Raw genomic sequence first — 18,147 nt, 5'->3', positions numbered from 1 at the left:
TCCAAAATGGTAACTTTACAGGAAAAGGAAAAAACACACTTCACTTTTAACATAAGTCAACAGAACCAGACTATATATATATATATACACACATCTACATATGCTCACACACGATATGAAAGATTTAAAACAGCGAATTTTAAAACTACAGTGACACTGCATCTTAAATACTTCATTCTTAGAGACTCAAATCTGAACCATAACCAAGTCTGTTTTTTTGTTTTTTTTCAAAAATCCAAACAGCTACTGTTTCATAGGCTAACAGGCTCTTCTAATAATCCTCACTGCTGAAGCATTTCGTAAAGGATTCACTGTAAAACTGCGCCATACAGAGTAATACCAGCATGGAGTTAAAATTTAGTTAACTACATTGTTCTCTTAGACACCTTTACACCTAAATATCTCAATCACTGTAAGCTTGCCTAAGCTTGCCCTTTCATTAAAACCTGCAGTAAAGGTCAAGTGCCACAGCAGAGCAAGGTGATGTTTAAATCTGATGATTTTTGAGACACTTTGTGACACAAAAGTCAAGCTCTTTGTTTCAGCCGCTGCTGGCTGACTCATTGCGAACAATGCAGAGCTACATGCTCTCTTTGAACTTGCATATTGCAGAAAAATAACACAATTTCCATAACGTACACAAAATTACACTTACAAAAACAAGTCATGTTATGAGTCTGAAATATAGACTAAAGCACACATTCACACACCCATGAATGTAGGACTATAATGGTATGAATGTACAGCTATATCATGTTCTGGATATTATTTCCATTAAAAACATGAATGAGATGTCTTGGCATGTGTAAAAGAAGGTTTAGTGTAATTTAGCTCTTCCCTTCGTGTTTATTTAGTGCACCGAGGGTGAAACAGTGTGTTGCTTGCTGTAGAAGGGGGCAATATGACGATGTTTTATCAATGTCATGATCAATTATGTCTGAGCATATAATGGATATCATCACTACTTACTAACACTATATTTCATCACAAAGTGGGCAGAAGTTAGGCCCGTTTAATTACGCACAGTGTGTGAAACAGCGAATATTTATGGTATTTTTATTTGTGGTGCTACCGGTTCTGTTTTGTTTGTTCCAGCATATTAAATCTTGGAAAAACGGAACATTCTGATGCTTAACACGTATCGGGAAAATGTCTTGACGTAATATTTTTGCCCTATCGCCTCACTCCTTTGTTGTTGACAAGTTAAAGGGGAATTCTACCAATTTTTCCAAATGTTTGTGCAATTTCCTTTTGCTGCAATGTAAAAGTTATTCAAAGTGGTTTGACATTTACAGTTACGGCATTTGGCTGACGCTCTTATACTTACAATTTGATCATTTTACACAGGTAGACCAAGGTGGTGTTTGGAGTCTTGCCCAAGGACTCTTACTGGTATAGTGTAGGGAGCCTGCGCTGGTGGGGGACTGAACCCTAGTCTACAGCATAGAAGGCAGAGGTGTTAACCACTACACTAACCAACCACCCACCAAATGGTACATTATAAAGTTACAAACTCAGATTTCTTTACAGTGGTGGTGATGGGAACCAGGGGTCGACATGTCTACAGCACAAATATAGACATTTTATTTACTATCCCAAACCACCAGTGACCCTGCATGAGTCTACTGGGGTTTATATGTAATGCTGATGAAGGTAAAATAGTGAAAAATCTATTTTAAAAAATCATTTTTTGGCCTTACAACACCATGCATGTACCCCTTCACAAAAAAACATTCAAATAAATGGTTTAGCAAGACATTTTAGGCCATAACCTAACCACAAAACTATTAGAAAAACAAAGTCCAAGACCTCAGGCAGTGGATAGAGAGTCATTTCAGACATTAAAGTCTTCTGGTTCCTATCACCACCACTGTGAGCAGTTCTGCCTCAGTAGGTTTCACAAGAACGCAGCATTTCACACCAGACCACTCTGGATGACTTCGTTCACATCCTAACTATTTAATCATGCAGACTTTTCTGAAAAATTGGTGGAGTTTCCCTTTAAAAGCTGGAAGCCTGTTCACTCGGCGGGCAGGACGACAGCGTACTGTTTCTGTCGGGTATAAAACGTGCCAAGCGACTAAAATAGTGACATATTTACAAGCTAAATTCATGTGAAGCTCTTAGACTGGGCGCTTTCATCCACGAGGCTGAAGCTGCCTTCCTATTCGCCCGCTTCTTGCTCGAATTTTCCCGTTCCACCTTAAGTGGTGCAGCAGCTACAGCCCGGCGTCTGAGGCGTTAGAACAGCAAGTGCTGCACCATTTAAGGTGGAACGGGGAAATTCACTCCGTTGCCAGGACGACTCGCTACGTCAGCTCGCTAACGTTAGCTCCCCAGGCTAACCGCACTCTGCCGTACGTTTTCTACAACATAAGGGGCCGAACTTTTCCCACATCAGGCCTCAGACTGTGCGGTCGCGACGGGAGACCGTGAGCAGAGCAGACATTAAAGCGAGGAAGGAAAAAGGAGAGAAATAGAGAGAAAAACGCCTCTAACCCGCCGCTCGACGCCCATTCACCTCTTTCTCCTCAACTGCCCGCCGCCTTCCGCCCCGCGCGGCTGCGTCGTGACGTCACCGCGCTCAGCCACGCTTGTCAACAGTGAAGCAGAAACGAGGACGTGAAGCTGAGGCAGCGGCGGGGCAGCGCGGTGTGTTCAGGGTGCAGAAACAGAGGAGCACGCTGAGCCCCTGCAGAGCCATTACGGAAAAATATACATTAGCATCAACACTACACTCAAATCACTGCGAGGGAGCGCAATCATTTCCAAACATGCAAATAATTGCGAGGAAATGCAGAATAATGGCAAAGAAATACGAAATTGTTGCGAAGAAACATGATCATGGCACAGAAACGCTAAATGATTGCGAGGGAATGCACAACAAATCCGGGGGAACACAGAATTATTGCAAGAGTTCTCATTCTCAGCGAATGGAAAATATTTGCGAGAGTGCAAAATAATTGCGAGGGGACACAAAATCATTGCAAGAGAATGCTAAATATTTACGAAGGAATGGAAAATATTTGCGAGAGTGCAAAATAATTGCGAGGGAACACAAAATCGTTGCAAGAGAATGCTAAATATTTACGAAGGAATGGAAAATATTTGCGAGAGTGCAAAATAATTGCGAGGGAACACAAAATCGTTGTGAGAGAATGCTAAATATTTACAAGGGAATGGAAAATATTTGCGAGAGTGCAAAATAATTGCAAAGGAACACAAAATTGTTGCAAGAGAATGCTAAATATTTACAAGGGAATGGAAAATATTTGCGAGAGTGCAAAATAATTGCAAAGGAACACAAAATTGTTGCAAGAGAATGCTAAACAATTGCGAGGGAATGGAAAATATTTGCGAGAGTGCAAAATAATTGCGAGGGAACACAAAATCATTGCGAGAGAATGCTAAATATTTACAAGGGAATGGAAAATATTTGCGAGAGTGCAAAATAATTGCGAAGGAACACAAATTCGTTGCGAGAGAATGCTAAATATTTACAAGGGAATGGGAAATAATTGCGAGAAAGTGCAAAATAATTGCGAAGGAACACAAAATCATCGCGAGAGAATGCAATGCCATTACCTTTTTTTTTATAACTGAGGCCCCCATATGAAAATACAGTGAAACAGTAATGTTTCTGATAATGTAGGTTTTGGTTAGTTGGATCTTGAGTATTTTAATAAGATTTGTTTAGTTATTTTTAAATGCATTTAAAAGATTCTGAATGTGAGTAAAATGATAAATATTGTAATTATCTATTTTCAAACATTTTTTTGCGAAAATATCTGCCTTAAAAATATGATAACTATATATATATATATATATATATATATATATATATATATATATGTATATGTACACAGTATATATCTCACTGTAAATATCTTGTTTTCCAGTTTATGGTTTATGGTATAATTTGAAAGGCCTGTTGCCCTTTACATTGTGTATAAATTTAATGATGAGTGGACCAAATGAAAAGGCCACAATTTACTCTGAGAAACGTCTGGTTCCATTGGCTTACATTAAAAGTAAAGTATGCTTTTTCCTTCTGCTGTACAGTTTGCTTTGTAGCTCTACTGTAGTTTGTCTGTGTCTCTGGTCTACCTGTTTACTTTGGACCACCACAGAGCAGGTTTTAGTTGGATCCTCTCAGCACTGCAGTGACTCTGGCGTGGTGTTGCTGTGTTAAGCCGCTTTTCCACTGCATGGCAAGGCTCGACTCTACTCAACTCCACTGCTTTTGGTACCAGCTACTTTGTTTTTTGATATAGTAGCCCCTCAGTGTAGGTCGCCATAGCGACAAAAGACAAAAGACTGCTGCAAGAAAAAAGCAGATTTTGGGAAATACATCAGCATTCAGATGACGAGACGCGACTCGAGCTGCTCAAAGGCGGCGCAAAAGGGTATTTATCCATATGTAAAACCAAACGTATTTAGTGATTCTCTCCAGCCAATCAGCAGTCTGCGGCATTTCTTACGTCACCTTTAGGTTCCAGCTCACTTGAACCCTCAATGGTGGTGGTACCAAAAATAGCAGGCCTAACCAAAGGAGAATCAGAAAAGGTGAGTAGAGTCGAGGTAAGTCAAGCAAGTACCATGCAGTGGAAAAGCGACTTTAATGTGTGCTGCGCTGGTACGAGTGGATCAGACGCAACAGTGCTGCTGGAGTTTTTAAACACACTGTCCACTTACTATCCACTTAGACACTCCACAGTTTGTGTCGGTCATCCTCTAGTCCTTCATCAGTGGTCATGGGACGCTGCCCACAGGACACTGTTGGCTGGATGTTTTTGCCCTTTTACCCTGTTCTTCAGTGGTCTGGACCCCCATGGACCCTCACAGAGCAGGTACTATTGGGTGGTGGATCATTCACAGCACTGCAGTAACACTGGTGGTGGTGCTCTCTTAGTGTGTGTTGCTCTGATATGAGTGGATCAGATCCAGCAGTGCTGCTGGAGTTTTTAAACAAAGTGAGTGTCCACTCACTGTCCACTCCTACCTCGTCGGTCCACCTTGTAGATGTAAAGTCAGAGACGACAGCTTGTCTGCTGCTGCGCAGTTTGTGTTGGTCATCCTCTAGTCCTTCATCAGTGGTCACAAGACGCTTTTGGCTGGGTATGTTTGGTTGGTGGACTATTCTCAGTCCAGCAGTGACACTGAGGTGTGTCCTATCCAATCGGAGGTGGTCATAATGCTATGCCTGAGTGGTGTAGGGGCTGAACAGTGTGAAGGCACTGGAAATGAGCAAAGGCCAAGGACTCCGAGGTAGAGATGATAAACCGCACCTTTTATTCTTCTGTTAAACGTTGATAATGAGTCCCTCAGACCTGAAGCCCACACAAGGGTCAAATAACTGTTCTCACCTTTGTGCCCGAGTGTGTAGATTCTGTTCTTGCCTAGGAACAAATCCCATATAAGAAAACACTGGTGGTCAGAGTCTTCGCGAAAACTGCGTGAGTGGGTTACAAGAACGGTTGGTGAACGAGGCCCATTGCTCTTATCATCAGTCAACTGCCTCATTATCACCTGCAAAGTGAGAGAGGCAAAACCTGTAGCCTGTGATTCTAATGCACTGTTCCGCTCTGCATGCACTGTAATGCACCACTGTGCTGCAGTAACATTAAAGAAGAAGATCATGTATGTAATGTGTGCACACGGTACTGCATAGAAACCGCGGACATCTTCTTGTCTTGTCTTTCTGGCAGCCACTATGTATATAGCCAGCCTCGTAAACTCAAACTTGTTAACTTCTGAAATGAAATGTGCTGTGCATCCCCTGGAGGGAGGAAAGAGCCTTGAACAGTTCCTTGAAAATTAAACTTGAGCTGAATATGTGAGTTGAGAAAATTAGCGAGGTCATGGTTAATGGAGCTCCTCTGAGTTTCCGACGCGAGCCTTCACAGGCAGTTTGGCAGCCCGCAGCCGCTGTTAATTTAGCTCAAGCCGACATCATTCAACTTCAAAGAGACTAATGGAAGGATATCACACAGAGAAAGACTTTGATAAGGTGGATTATATGCTACGTATAATTCACATCAAAAGGTAAAGGTTCTTCTAATTAATTAAATGATAGCGGCGAAAATGATATTGAAGGGAAAAAAGAGAACGATAGCGGATAGCATTAGGCATGTGTGTGTGTGTGTGTGTGTGTGTGTGTGTGTGTGTGTGCGCGTGTGTGCGTGAGTGCGTTCGCCGCCCTGTTTTTGGCTTTAGATGTACATTAGAGAAGCCTCAACTGTTTGCGCCCACATCAAGCACCCGCGTGCCGGCATAACCCAATTAGACTCATTAAACCCAGTACGTCCTGTTATTGTCGTTGAACAATCCTGGAGAGGAATTTCATACTCAGTGAAGTGTGACACAGGTATTCAAAATTAAATTGGGCTACATTTATTCGAGCAAGGTCATTTCCAAGAGAAAATACAAATCAAAAAAATTAAATTATATTCAACAGACATTTCAAGAATCCCATTAACCACAGTCAGCCTTCATCTCTTTAGCTAAAAAGAGAGAGAGAAAAAAAAACAAGATGAATAAAGTGGAATTTTTTTTTCTTCTTCTCAGTCAAAAATACAGTGTTTTCACAATATCGTATCAAAAGTTCCCAAATTGTAGAATCTCCTTCATCAGGTACATTAAGTAAATAGAACAATGGTAACAGTAATTGTTCCAGATACAATAAATGCTCTCTTAATGTAAAATTTGCTCCGATATTCACTTGTCAGGATCCATTTTTTACTAAAATATATCTATATCGAGGAACTATAATACTGTACACTACAGTATGAAATAAATATAATTAGGAAATATAAAATGAGTCACATAAATAAAATGGTAGTTTAAAATAAAAATAATTGAATTTTTGTATTGAACAAAAACAAAAACAAACCAAGGTAATACTGACAGATGGTCTTGAACGAAAAAAGAGAGAAAAAAAAAAACAAAAATAACAAAAAACGAAATACAGAAAATTGCACAAACAATATGTAAACTATGAAGTCTAGCTATACTAATACTGACAAAGGTAATTCAAACATCAAGGTGGATTATTTTTATTTAATACTAAAGCAGGTGCAAAGAGAACATGAGTCGACTCCGCATGTTACGCTGTACAAGGATGGCACTTGCAGAAAACACAGGTGAAAAGGGTTTGCATATAAGGCTTTTCTCTAACGAAAAAAAAAAGAAACGTACAGGGGTGCTCGACAAAGCCTCGCAGAAAGGAGCCTTCATCGTTTCGGACTCCCACGTTCCCTAAACCCTCACCCCCCTCCCCAATTTAGTCAAACTTTTAAGACTTTGTTTGTTTAAGAACCATACAGGTACTGTTAAGATAAAGATGCTTCATAAAAAAGCCATACTGAGATCCAAAACTAACGAGTGGCTGGTCAGGAAAGAAAAACAGGGTATCACAGTAAGTGATAGACGAAAAACATAACACTGACACGCTACTGCGGCCTCAAGCGCAGTATAAGTACATATAGGCAATGCTTACTTTTTTTTTTCTAAAAAGTATCTTTTTTATCTCTTAATTATTATTTAATGTAGTATTTCATCGGAGTGCAATTTCCAGGCTTGTGCTGTGACCACGATAAAAACACAGGGGTTACGGAAATAAGCACCACACAGCCTTCACGCTCCACGCTGTACACTTGCGCCACCTTTGTAGTTGCTTCTTACATGTCGAAAGATCATAATCACTTTTGTTTTTTGCATAATGTGAACAGTCTCGTCCAGCCTGTTTCTTGGACCGTCTGACAATGTCTTTATGTCTCTCAGGACACGTGGCTGGACGATCGAGACACGGCAGTGTGGTCACAAAAGTGAATCTGGCTCAAAGTCCCTCAGTGGGAAAAAAAGGAAACGATACGAGCGGGAGGAAAAGAAAAAAACAAAAGAATGCTGGAAGCTTAATCCAAATCGCAGTAGTTAATCGGCATCCTCATGATCGCCTTCGTGATCCATCGTCTTCCTCTCTTCCAACCTTTCGTCCTCCATCCCTCCCGACGCTCCGTTTTCCTTCTCGTCTGTCGCCCTCCCGTCCGGGCTCCGTCGGCCCTTGAACCTCCCCTGTTCCTCCTCCTCCAACGTCGCTTCCTCCATTTCCTCTTCCTCCCCAAACCCCGCCCCTTGCCTGTCTGTCACCTCCTGGTACGCTTTCTCTGCCTCTCTGGCACCGCCCTCTGTCCCGTCTCTCAGGATGACGCCTCCTCCTCGGGAAACTTCCTCGCTCTGATCCTCCGGGTCCGAAAAGCCTAGAGGCCCGAGGCCCTTCAGGTAAGCCCGGCGCATCAGCAGCTCCGTGGGCTCCAGCGGGCCAGAGCTGCCGTCGTGACCCTCTTGCTTGGCGGCCTCGCGCTCCTCGGCCTCCCGCTTGCAGTAAGAGTAGCGGTGGTTCATGTGCTGCGAGTAGGAGCCCGAGTGCGAGAAGCGCTTTCCGCACTTGTCGCACTGGTAGGGCTTCTCGCCGGAGTGCAGGCGCGAGTGCTCGATGAGATGGTGCTTGTGCTTGAAGGCCTTCTTGCAGATCTGGCACTGGTGAGGCCGCTTTCCTGCGCACACACAAGGAGAGATAGCCGGCAGGTTACAATGGTGACCAAATATGGTTACGTTTCAGCATAACAAATGTTAATAACGTTACAAATAGTTTGGAAACTTATTATTATTGTGGCATTATAGTTACCAACAATGCTTATCCTGACACTCAACCAGACAGTAAATTACACTAACAAATCAACGCTGTCAGAAGAAAACCTTGTATTTCTATGTCTTCTTTTTATGGTAACACTTCTGCCGTTCACACGGCTACATAACAGCTACATAAATCTTTACAACTGACATAAATCTACATAAACATTGATAAAGGCTTATTCCAACAAGTGTCACTTTCTAAGGTGAAAGCCAAACAGAACTGAGAAAATCGGTTTTCAGGACAACTAACGCTTGAGGGAATAAGTCATTATGAATATTAATGTCAACTGTTTTCAAAGGCTTATTATAGTCTTACAAATGCTGCCCTTCAGGTGTTTCTTATCTTATTTTGTTTCTTATCTGCCAGTAGGATGATGGGTTTCGTGAGGTAGATGGTCCAAAATTACTTGGACTTAATTTATATGAAAATTATGAACATTGTATGATGAAAAAGCCAAGAGAAAAAATTCAAAGCAACCATAACAGATGCTAAGAACATCTTCTCCTCATTTAAAGAGATACAAGGTTTCCTTATGACAGTGATGAAATAGTCAAACAATTTACGGTGACACTTCCTATGACTGTCATGTTTTTAGGCATCTATACACACATTCATTATATGTTATAATGCATTCATAAGGCATTATAAACATGGTTATGAATATTTATAAAAATGAATTACATTTCATAGCCATGTTTATTATTGTTATCATAACGCATTATAAGTGGTGTTAATAGCATGTTATACTTGACTGCAGAGTGCTGTTATTGTAATTGTTCCCTCACTGGTTCTAACGTCAAGCGCTGGAACCCTTCACTGCGCTACAGTACAGTAATGCTAATTTCTGCTAGCATTCTATTGGATATGCAGTGTTAAGTAAGTGCCAGGCTAACGGTGGCGTACATTGAATTCCCCCATTTGGGTAAAGCACTATTGACAGCAGCACCAGTTTAAACTCTGACATTTGAAGCCTGTAAGGTGCTTTATTACGTGTGTTTTAGTGTTTCAGTAACTCCTTCATTAAATACTTTAACTTGAAGCTTCACTCAACATTACAGGAGGCTTTAGTACAGTACGCTTCACCATACTTAGAGCGGACTAATAGACTTATGAGCTCTTACAATATGTTATGTACAGGACTTATAAAGCATTAACAATTCATAATACATAATAAGCATGGCTATAACGTATTATAAATATTTATAGCCATGTTTATGATGCCTTATGAATGCATTATAACATGTTATGAATGTGTTTATAAATGCTTACAAACATGACATTGATAAAGTGTTACCCAATGTACTTGTTTACCCTCCTTTTTCATTTCGATAATTTGGTGCATGGCAAACAAATGAAAAAAGTGGCTTCATTGTGAACAGGTGGCTTCTAAAATCCAGGGTTTATTTCTGATATTATACCATAAACAGGATAAGGAGGCAAGGGGGCAAGCCACGGTCCTGAAGAGCTATTCTGAGGTTGTCTGTGACTGCGCTGAACGCGGCCAAGGAGATCAGGTGATTATTGCGGCATACCGCACAAGGTGAAATAGAGGCGGTCAGCATCTTTGACTGAGCTTTCTATGACATCATGTCTCCGGATTAAAAAAATGCTTAGATCAGACAGTCACCTCGTGATGCCGCGACATGGACATCTGGGGGAGGAAGAAACTCCTCGCCTCCCCAGCGCGGCGCTCATTCAACGGGAGCTACTATAGCTCGTGAGCACACGGATATACAGTATGGCGAAGTCTAATCAATGAAGAAGGCATTTGGCATTTAGTCATTTCAGCTGTAACCGCTTTCTAGACGCGCACACACATAGATCCCACGCACACACTTGGAGTCTTCTCTGAACACATGAACGGCTGCAGTGTATTCTTGGCCACAGATAGCGCTGGAATGCCTGCAACACCTTCCATAGCTGCCATGCTTCAGATGACCCCCCCCACCACCATCCCTGTCCCCACCTTCCCTCATCAAGTTCAAAAATAAACGAGACAGCAGATTCCTCGGCCTGCGTTCCTGGGGAGGAATGCGAATGAGGTATGATGCAAGCCTGTGAAAGAGAGGAGTCCCCCAAGAGGGGAGGTCATGGCGCGGCAATGAAATGCCACACACACACACACATTAGGCTTGCATGCACCTGGCTTGCTGTGGAATGCCAGCATGCTAGTAAACTCTGTTAATAACAGGCCTCACTGTTCATATTTCTATCACTGTCCAATGTAGGGCATTTACACATTTTTCCAGCAGAAGGGGCGAACATTCAACTACCTTATTGCCTCAAAATGGGCACTTACGGCACAAAAAGTTAGAGACCACCCTTCATTTCCAGCCTAAATTATTCCGGTGGAAATTACATTTCCAGCCATTAGGTACAACTTATAAATTTTTCAGGACATATTTCTGAGCAGATTAGACATAAAGTAGTCGACTATCTTAAGGAAGGAGAAAGTATCTAAAACTGGAGCTTTGGAAAAAAATTAATAGAAGATACAGAGAAAATGGGCCTCCTAACAACCACCTGAAAGACCTGGTAGACACCAAAGCTGCCCCCATCCACATCCATTAACAGCACTTCAATCTTTTATCTTTGAGGTCTGAAAAAATCCACAGGTGTTTCTTTCCACCCTTCCACAGTGAGAAGATGACTCAGCACTATGGGTCTGAAAGGATGCGTAGCTGTTCAAGAAGCTCTTACTGAGAAAAGGAGACGGACACATCAAACAAAAGACCTGCTGCTGTTCTCAGAACAATGGACTGACCACCCCAGACCTCAACATTACTGAATGTGTTTGGGGTTATTTGGCTCACGAGAAACAGTTATTTGCAAGTGCAAATAACTTCTAAGACTGAACTTTAAAGGTGTGGAAAAATATTCCTGCTGATTTCCTAGAAAAACTGACCGCAAGTCTCTTGAAAAGGAAAGAAAGTGAATTCTATTATATTTAGTTGCTGTTTTGGCTTTTTTGATTGGAAAGTAAATGATGGGTGGTCTCTGACGATGCACAGTACTGATGCTAATGCTATCCTAGATTGATATTCCTTTAATGTCTGCAGTTTACCACAGAACAATTCGTGGTTCAAATTAGACTAACCTATGCAAAATTAAACCCTGGATCATTTGACATATATCCCTGTCAAAAGGAAGAAAACATTTTACTGTTGGTCATGGGTTTTAAATGGATAGCTAAATAAACGGAAAATGAGGAAAAAGCTGGGGGTAAAAAAAAAAAAAAAAAAGAAAGCAAAGAATGAAAGAAAGAGGAGAAAAAAACATGTGGCAAAAAGGATAACTTTGGGGGTGAGGATAAAAAAAGAATTGTCTAAATGTGATATACCTGTGTGCTCATATTTGTGTCTTAGGAGGGAACTGGTCTTCTGGAATGTTTTGTCGCACAAGTCACACGCGTACATACCACTTTCAGTCTTCTTAATCTTCTTCCGGGCAAGCAGCGATTCACTGTCTGTCAGGTCTTCCAACCCTGACAGATAGTCCCCTGTGCTGTCCAGTAGCTCCCCCTGCAAGAAAGACAGATTTTAGGTCCAGTACTTTTCAGATCGTAATCCACACCTGCCACCTCGGGGGGAGACACCCTCTGTTCTATGTTTGATCCCAAGTCTGGACAGAGCTTATCTCTACAACCTGTGTAAGACGTTTATCGCTTGTACATGTCTCAAAAAAGGCAACATATGGGCTTTTTGATGTCAACTGGTCAACTCATCAGCTCTAGAATGCAGGTTACATAACTAAGAAAGATTAAGTGCTATTTATAATACATAATAGTGGACGGATATATTTTATTGTGATTTGATTTATTTCCAGCCAAAAATAACGAATCAGATAAAAGCAAAAAATGTTTAAAGGTTTGTAGTGTTTTAAGAAATGCAGATTTGGCCTGGGTTACAAGAACATGACCTCAAGGTCTAATTTACCTGGAAGCCTGGTTTCCTTTGATATTTCCGCCGCTGCTGCATCTCAGCAAAAGTGGCCGCGCCTGCTGCGTAAGTGTAAGCCATATGTGGAAGAAATCCCATAGGGTCAAGTCCTGGATAAGGCCTGAGTCCTGGGATGCTGGCTTGTGCTGGGGACATGAAGGTAGGTGGCGGAAATGCCCCATGAGGTGGTAGTGAGGTGTACATTGGCCCGCCACTGAAAGGGTTGATACCAAAGATGGGGCTAGAACTTTTGTCCAGCTGACTTTCATTGACCATGCTATTGGACCCGTTGAACTCCTTCTTGATGTGGGCTAAGTCCAGAGGTTCTGTTCCCGGTTCCCGTATTGCGGGGTCACCATTACGGTCTATGTTGAAACCGTTTGGCTTGGGCCTCCTGTCTGTCTTAGAGAAATGTTTTGGCAAAGACAAGTCCAGAGGTTCACCATGGGCATCCTCAGAGGCGAGGCTGTTAGGGGTGTATGAGCTGCTATGAGAGTGTTTTGAGGACGTGGAAGAAAGATTCAAGGGCGAGGGCGTTTCGCCTCTCAAGTGGTCCACTGAGTCAAGTGGCTTTTCATTGGTCTGTCTGATGCCTGTAAACTGGTGATGTTTGGAGAGTCGGTGCCCTGCATCACCATTTGTGGCACCATGGAGCTCTGCAGTGGAGTCACCGTACTGGCCAAGGGAAGCAGGTGACCTAGCAAGTGCTGATTCCCTTGTCAAGCCATGGTTGCTGTCCACATTGCTCCGTTCAGGGGGTGGAGATCTTTTCCTGGACATGCCATGGACAGACTGAGTCTTCCACTGTGCAAACCACTCTTTCACAAAGTCCTGAGAGAGACCAACAGCAATGGAGATCTTCCTCAGTTCTTCAGAGTTGGGCTCAGTGTTCATGGCAAAGTAAGCTTTCAGTACCGACATGTGATCTTTGAAAGGGTTTACTGGGCTAGTTGCATTTCTGTCTGGCAGAGTTGACGATACCATAACAGCCTGCTGTTCTGGGCCAAACATCCCCCTGCGACTAGCTGGTAAGGTTTCATTAGGTTTCAGAACTGCCTTGATCTCTTCGTTCATCTTGCAAAGATAGCGCTCATGCTGGTGCAAGGGAATAGGGCCAGTGAAAGTCTCCTTGCAGTACTGGCATGAGAATGGCACATACTGTGCATCCCTCTCCTGCATCTTCTCATCAGATTCAAGATCCATAATGTGACTGGGCCGCTCCTTCTTAATGTCAACAGCCCGCCTCTTGGAATCTTCGGTTAGGCTCTTCAAACAGGCTTTAGCCTCGTTGACCTTCTCTAGTGTGTAGTCGATGATGCTCTTTGTAGGACTGTTGTGTCCAACTCCATGGAACCCAGGCTGGGAGGCCAGGGCCAGCTTCTGCTCTTCCATTTGGGAGCCCAGCTCCTTCATGTAGGCCCTCAACTTCGAGATCTCTTCAGGGTTGTTATCCATCTTCTGACGACAAACTGTGTTGTCCACAATCTGCAAGACTCGTTGAACCTCACTCAGGTTATTGCTCAAGCCTGGGAAGCCCAATGAGTGCGAATCCAGTCCCATACCAAGATGCTGCAGGGGGTTCTGAGATGAATTGTGCAACCCCAGGGGGCTCCCTCCATGACCAGCTCCATTGAGAAAAGCCCCGGACCCACCGAATTCCGCCTGCGTAGCCATCAGGAGACGGTACTCATTGAAGTCCATGGGCTCGGCCTTTATATCAGGATGTGCTGTTGGGTCCTGCAGGCCCATAGATCTGCCATTCTCCAGTTTGTGCCGGAGCTGGGCCAGAGCAGGGCTGCCTGGCGAAGAAGCGGCAGAGTTTGGGGATGAGCCAGCCTTGGTGTTGACCCCATGGCGTACCCGTCCATTTATAGAGATGAGGCCAATGCACTTCTTACTACTTATGTGTGAACTGTAAGAACCGGAGTGGGAGAAGCGCTTCTTACAGTTGGAGCATTCATATGGCTTCTCACCTGAGTGAAAAGAATAAACAGTTAATGTACTCATGCATCAAGAATTGTTTATTGTTTGCATGATCTTCATTTCATAAGTAAATTGTTTCTGACATAAGTACCAAGTTTACAATGAGTAAATATTATTGTTTCTACACATCACAAACTATTGACTACTAACACTACTTACCGCTGTGGATACGGAGGTGCTCTTTCAGATGGTGCTTGTATTTGAAGGCTTTACCACACTCTGTGCATTTGAACTTGCGGTTGCCAGCCCCTTCGTTCAGCAACTGAGGCTATAAGGAAGACAAGGAAAGACAGAATTTTTTATACAAAGACAACCACAGGCTTTTCCATGCACAGCCCTGTAGCTAGTCCACAGGGCTTGAAGGAAACCTAAATATAGATGATCAAAACCTAAGAACCATTGCAGATTTGTGTAATTTCATTAAGGTGTGTCAATTAAGGTGTGTGTCATAGTGTCTCCTGTGCAATTAAAATACAAGTAGCCCATAATCCCTGAAAGAATTCATTTTATAAGATTAATTAATGGGGCTTTTTTACCTTTCATGTCCCTAACGTGTGACCAACCGGCGGTGCGCTGTAATCTTCAAAGGTTTTGTAACTAGATTTAAAGAGTGGAGTGTGGGTTGAGTCTCTATCTGCTTGTTCAAAGTTAAACGTAGGTGCTCTTCCTGCATTTGAAATTCAAATGTGGGCCCCAGATGCACAACAAAAACAACAGTGCTCACTCTCACACCCCACTCACAGACACAAAGGTCTGTCGAAAACATGTGGGAGTCCAGGAGTGCACATATGACCGCCAAAAACGAACACTGATGCATAGAATTCACTCCTCCAAAAGTTCATCTTTAGTGGGAGAGCATAATCTGATAACTGTACTCCTAAGTAGCTCTGGGAATTGTATGTAGTGTAAAGTGTGCACACATATATGCAGAGTAAATCAAAAACTAACAAGGTGAACCTAAGAAGTTACAGCCAAAGCTTTCCAAGAAAAACATTCCTGGAGAGCAAATAAACAAACATTTGAAGTCACTTAGTGATTACGATACGCTACATCACCGGAGGAAAAGCCATCTGGACATGTTTAAGTCAGTCTGGAGAGGTGTATGTGTGTAAGAGAGAGAGAGATTAAGACAGATAAGAGGGCAAGGTGGGCAGCCCATTTAGTTCTTTTGCAATGTGGCTAAATTTGGTGCTTCAAAGTTTGCAGCCTAAATGCAAGATATCCTGCTATAATCCAATTAAATGCTTGAACTCATTTACCACATGAAAAACAGACCTTCCACCTAAAAGAATAAGGCTGCGAATGGGACTCTTTTTCTACATAAGCTCATATAACTGCCTTTCAGTCACACAGGCCTCTCGCTGCCCTGAGACCGGCAAGAAAGACCGAAACTAATGTCAGCGCTGGGCGCATGTTTGGAGTTTGATTCCACTCCAGCAGCAGCTGATGCAGAAAGTCTATAGAACTCAATGTGCTAGAACATCCCACACATGCCTCACCGTGGGCGGACACACAGGGGAGGACGACCGTGCACAGCTGTGGCTTCGGTGCAAAAAGATCCGCATTTTAAGGAGGCTCCGGAGAAGCATGTACAGTATGCGAAGCCAGGAGAGGCAGAAACAAGCTTAAAACCCCCGTCGCTCATTCATTAAAACGTAAATGTACAGAATGAGAAATCAAGTCCCGGTTTATGTTAAAGGGAGGCTATTCCTTTGACAGGCGGTCGGGCTTTGTTACTGGCTTTGAATTGCATCAGGGACTACCTAGACAGTCAAACCACAACGATCAGCTTTTGTGTTATCAAATTTCATTGATGTAATGCAGTTGAAATAAAATGAATTGTATGTTTAATCCCACGTATTATTTTGCCTTTCTTGAGATTTGAGATCCTTCCATGCACTCGATCTCCGTGATATCAACCTGTGAATTTGTCATCTATTTTTCTCTCTCATGTTTTGATCAAGTTTGTCACTTGAAAATAATTAGCTGACACAAAACACTGAACCACATTAATGGGCTAAACATGGCTGACATGAGGAAGCGGCCAGAACAAAAATCTGGGCTCACCTGGTCTCTGGCAGGCTTGTGAGTGGCCATATGGCGATCCAGCTGCGTGCGGTAGGCGAAGGTGTCGCTGCAGAGCAGGCAGGGGAAGCTCTCCTCGTTCTTCTCGTGCCGGTACTTGATGTGCTCCTTGAGGGAGGTCAGCCGCTTGTAGCCCCGGTCACAGTAGGGGCAGGTCAACAGTTGGGCAAAGTCATCTGGTGTCCTCAGCGCCAGATCTGGACAAAAGCAAGAGGAATGGCCACAGAGGGAAGAGGGAAGAAGGAGGGGAGAGGTTGGAAAGATCAGCAAATGTTGGACAAATGGGTGCCATGTTTAGCTACAGGTCATCATTTTGAAGGAGGATTTTGAGTTGATCTTTTTGAAGTGTGTTGGAAAAGTTTAATTTCATTGTTTATATAACAGTTCATGTCCTGCACTGTTTGAAAAGGTCTCGGTACATTCGTTTATATCAAGCTCTTACCGTTATCGTTATCGTCCTGCCCATTGGCCTCTGGTGTGCCCAGTCTTGTGCCCTCCTCTGGGTCTTCTGGGTAGATAATGGCAGTGTCCCCACGTTGCAGGTACTCGGCGATGCTTGCCGGATGACCCTCACTGTCCTCCAGCTTCCTTTTACCAAAGAAGCTCTCAAGCTCTGAAGTGGCTTCGATACCCTTAACTGCATACAGGAAGTGAGGGAAAAAAATTAGAAGTGACCCCATTGCTTTATGTTCCGTGTCACTAGAAAAGCCCCATCTGGACATTGGAAAGTCGCCTCTAAATGTGATGGAGTGGGGAATGAACCATTAGGAAGCCTTTAAAGGTGGAAGTATTTATTTAAGTTACAGTGTAATGGGCACTTCAAAGACGAATAGGAGCCAGTGTGATCATCGAGCACTCTTTAAGCATCCTCTTGCATGTTGGAAAGGGCTTTAAACATTTGCAACATTGTGGATAATTGGTTTATGTGGCAATTAGGCTTGCTTGGGTAACCGATCTCACTTTGCATGGCCCATCGTATACTTAAAATCAGACCCAAATCTAATAATGAGCCATGCGTTATGTATAATTGCACAGAACAAGGTTTTACGATAAACAATAAGAAGTGCTGCTGATTACGGTTGAAAGAAAAGACTGCATTTAAAAGACAAGAAGTGTGAGGCATTATGTTTTCTATCCTAGAGAGTGCAGAGATCCACGGCGCTCCAAGCATTTGCAACAAAAGAACAAATACAAAATACAAATATCTATAAGAGGGTTTTTTTTTTTTTTTCTTTTTGAAAGTTCTACTGAAGTTGTGAGCTACGACGTTGGGGCCTAAGAGTAAGCAAATGAAAATTTTATTGTCTCATTGTAAACCAATTGGAAAGTACATGGACAGAACAAATCTGATTTGGTCCCAAACTCGATTTGACGGCAAAATGTGATTTGCTGTGCACTCTCGCTCAACTTACAAATGTTTACTTTCCATCTCCTCCTGACACGCGT

The 18,147-nt window shown here is 42.8% G+C and overlaps 2 protein-coding genes across 7 annotated transcripts in view; both read right to left on the bottom strand.

Annotated features, from left to right (window-relative positions):
* Positions 1–2,597, bottom strand: part of gtdc1 (glycosyltransferase-like domain containing 1) — a 75,100-nt gene extending 72,503 nt beyond the window's left edge. Inside the window, exon 1 of one of the 2 annotated variants that reach the window (XM_017715521.2) lies at positions 2,522–2,597. The gene's annotated coding sequence lies outside the window, so the exon portion shown is untranslated. Of the gene's footprint in view, positions 1–2,499 lie in introns of both variants that reach the window. The other variant, XM_017715519.2, reaches the window with a different exon arrangement.
* Positions 2,598–6,370: 3,773 nt separating this feature from the next.
* Positions 6,371–18,147, bottom strand: part of zeb2a (zinc finger E-box binding homeobox 2a) — a 58,655-nt gene continuing 46,878 nt past the window's right edge. For 4 of the 5 annotated variants that reach the window (XM_017715526.2, XM_017715525.2, XM_017715523.2 and 1 more), the window contains 6 exons: positions 17,144–17,338; positions 16,684–16,898; positions 14,776–14,884; positions 12,631–14,606; positions 12,036–12,216; positions 6,371–8,555 (listed from right to left, as the gene is read on the bottom strand). In XM_017715526.2, coding sequence (XP_017571015.2) covers positions 7,933–8,555; positions 12,036–12,216; positions 12,631–14,606; positions 14,776–14,884; positions 16,684–16,898; positions 17,144–17,338 — 3,299 coding nt within the window. In that variant the 3' untranslated portion in view covers positions 6,371–7,932. The remainder of the gene's footprint in view (positions 8,556–12,035; positions 12,217–12,630; positions 14,607–14,775; positions 14,885–16,683; positions 16,899–17,143; positions 17,339–18,147) is intronic. The other variant, XM_017715527.2, reaches the window with a different exon arrangement.

Source organism: Pygocentrus nattereri, chromosome 6, assembly GCF_015220715.1.
Source record: "Pygocentrus nattereri isolate fPygNat1 chromosome 6, fPygNat1.pri, whole genome shotgun sequence".
NCBI lineage: Eukaryota > Metazoa > Chordata > Actinopteri > Characiformes > Serrasalmidae > Pygocentrus > Pygocentrus nattereri.
This window is presented reverse-complemented; position numbering and strand designations above follow the sequence as displayed.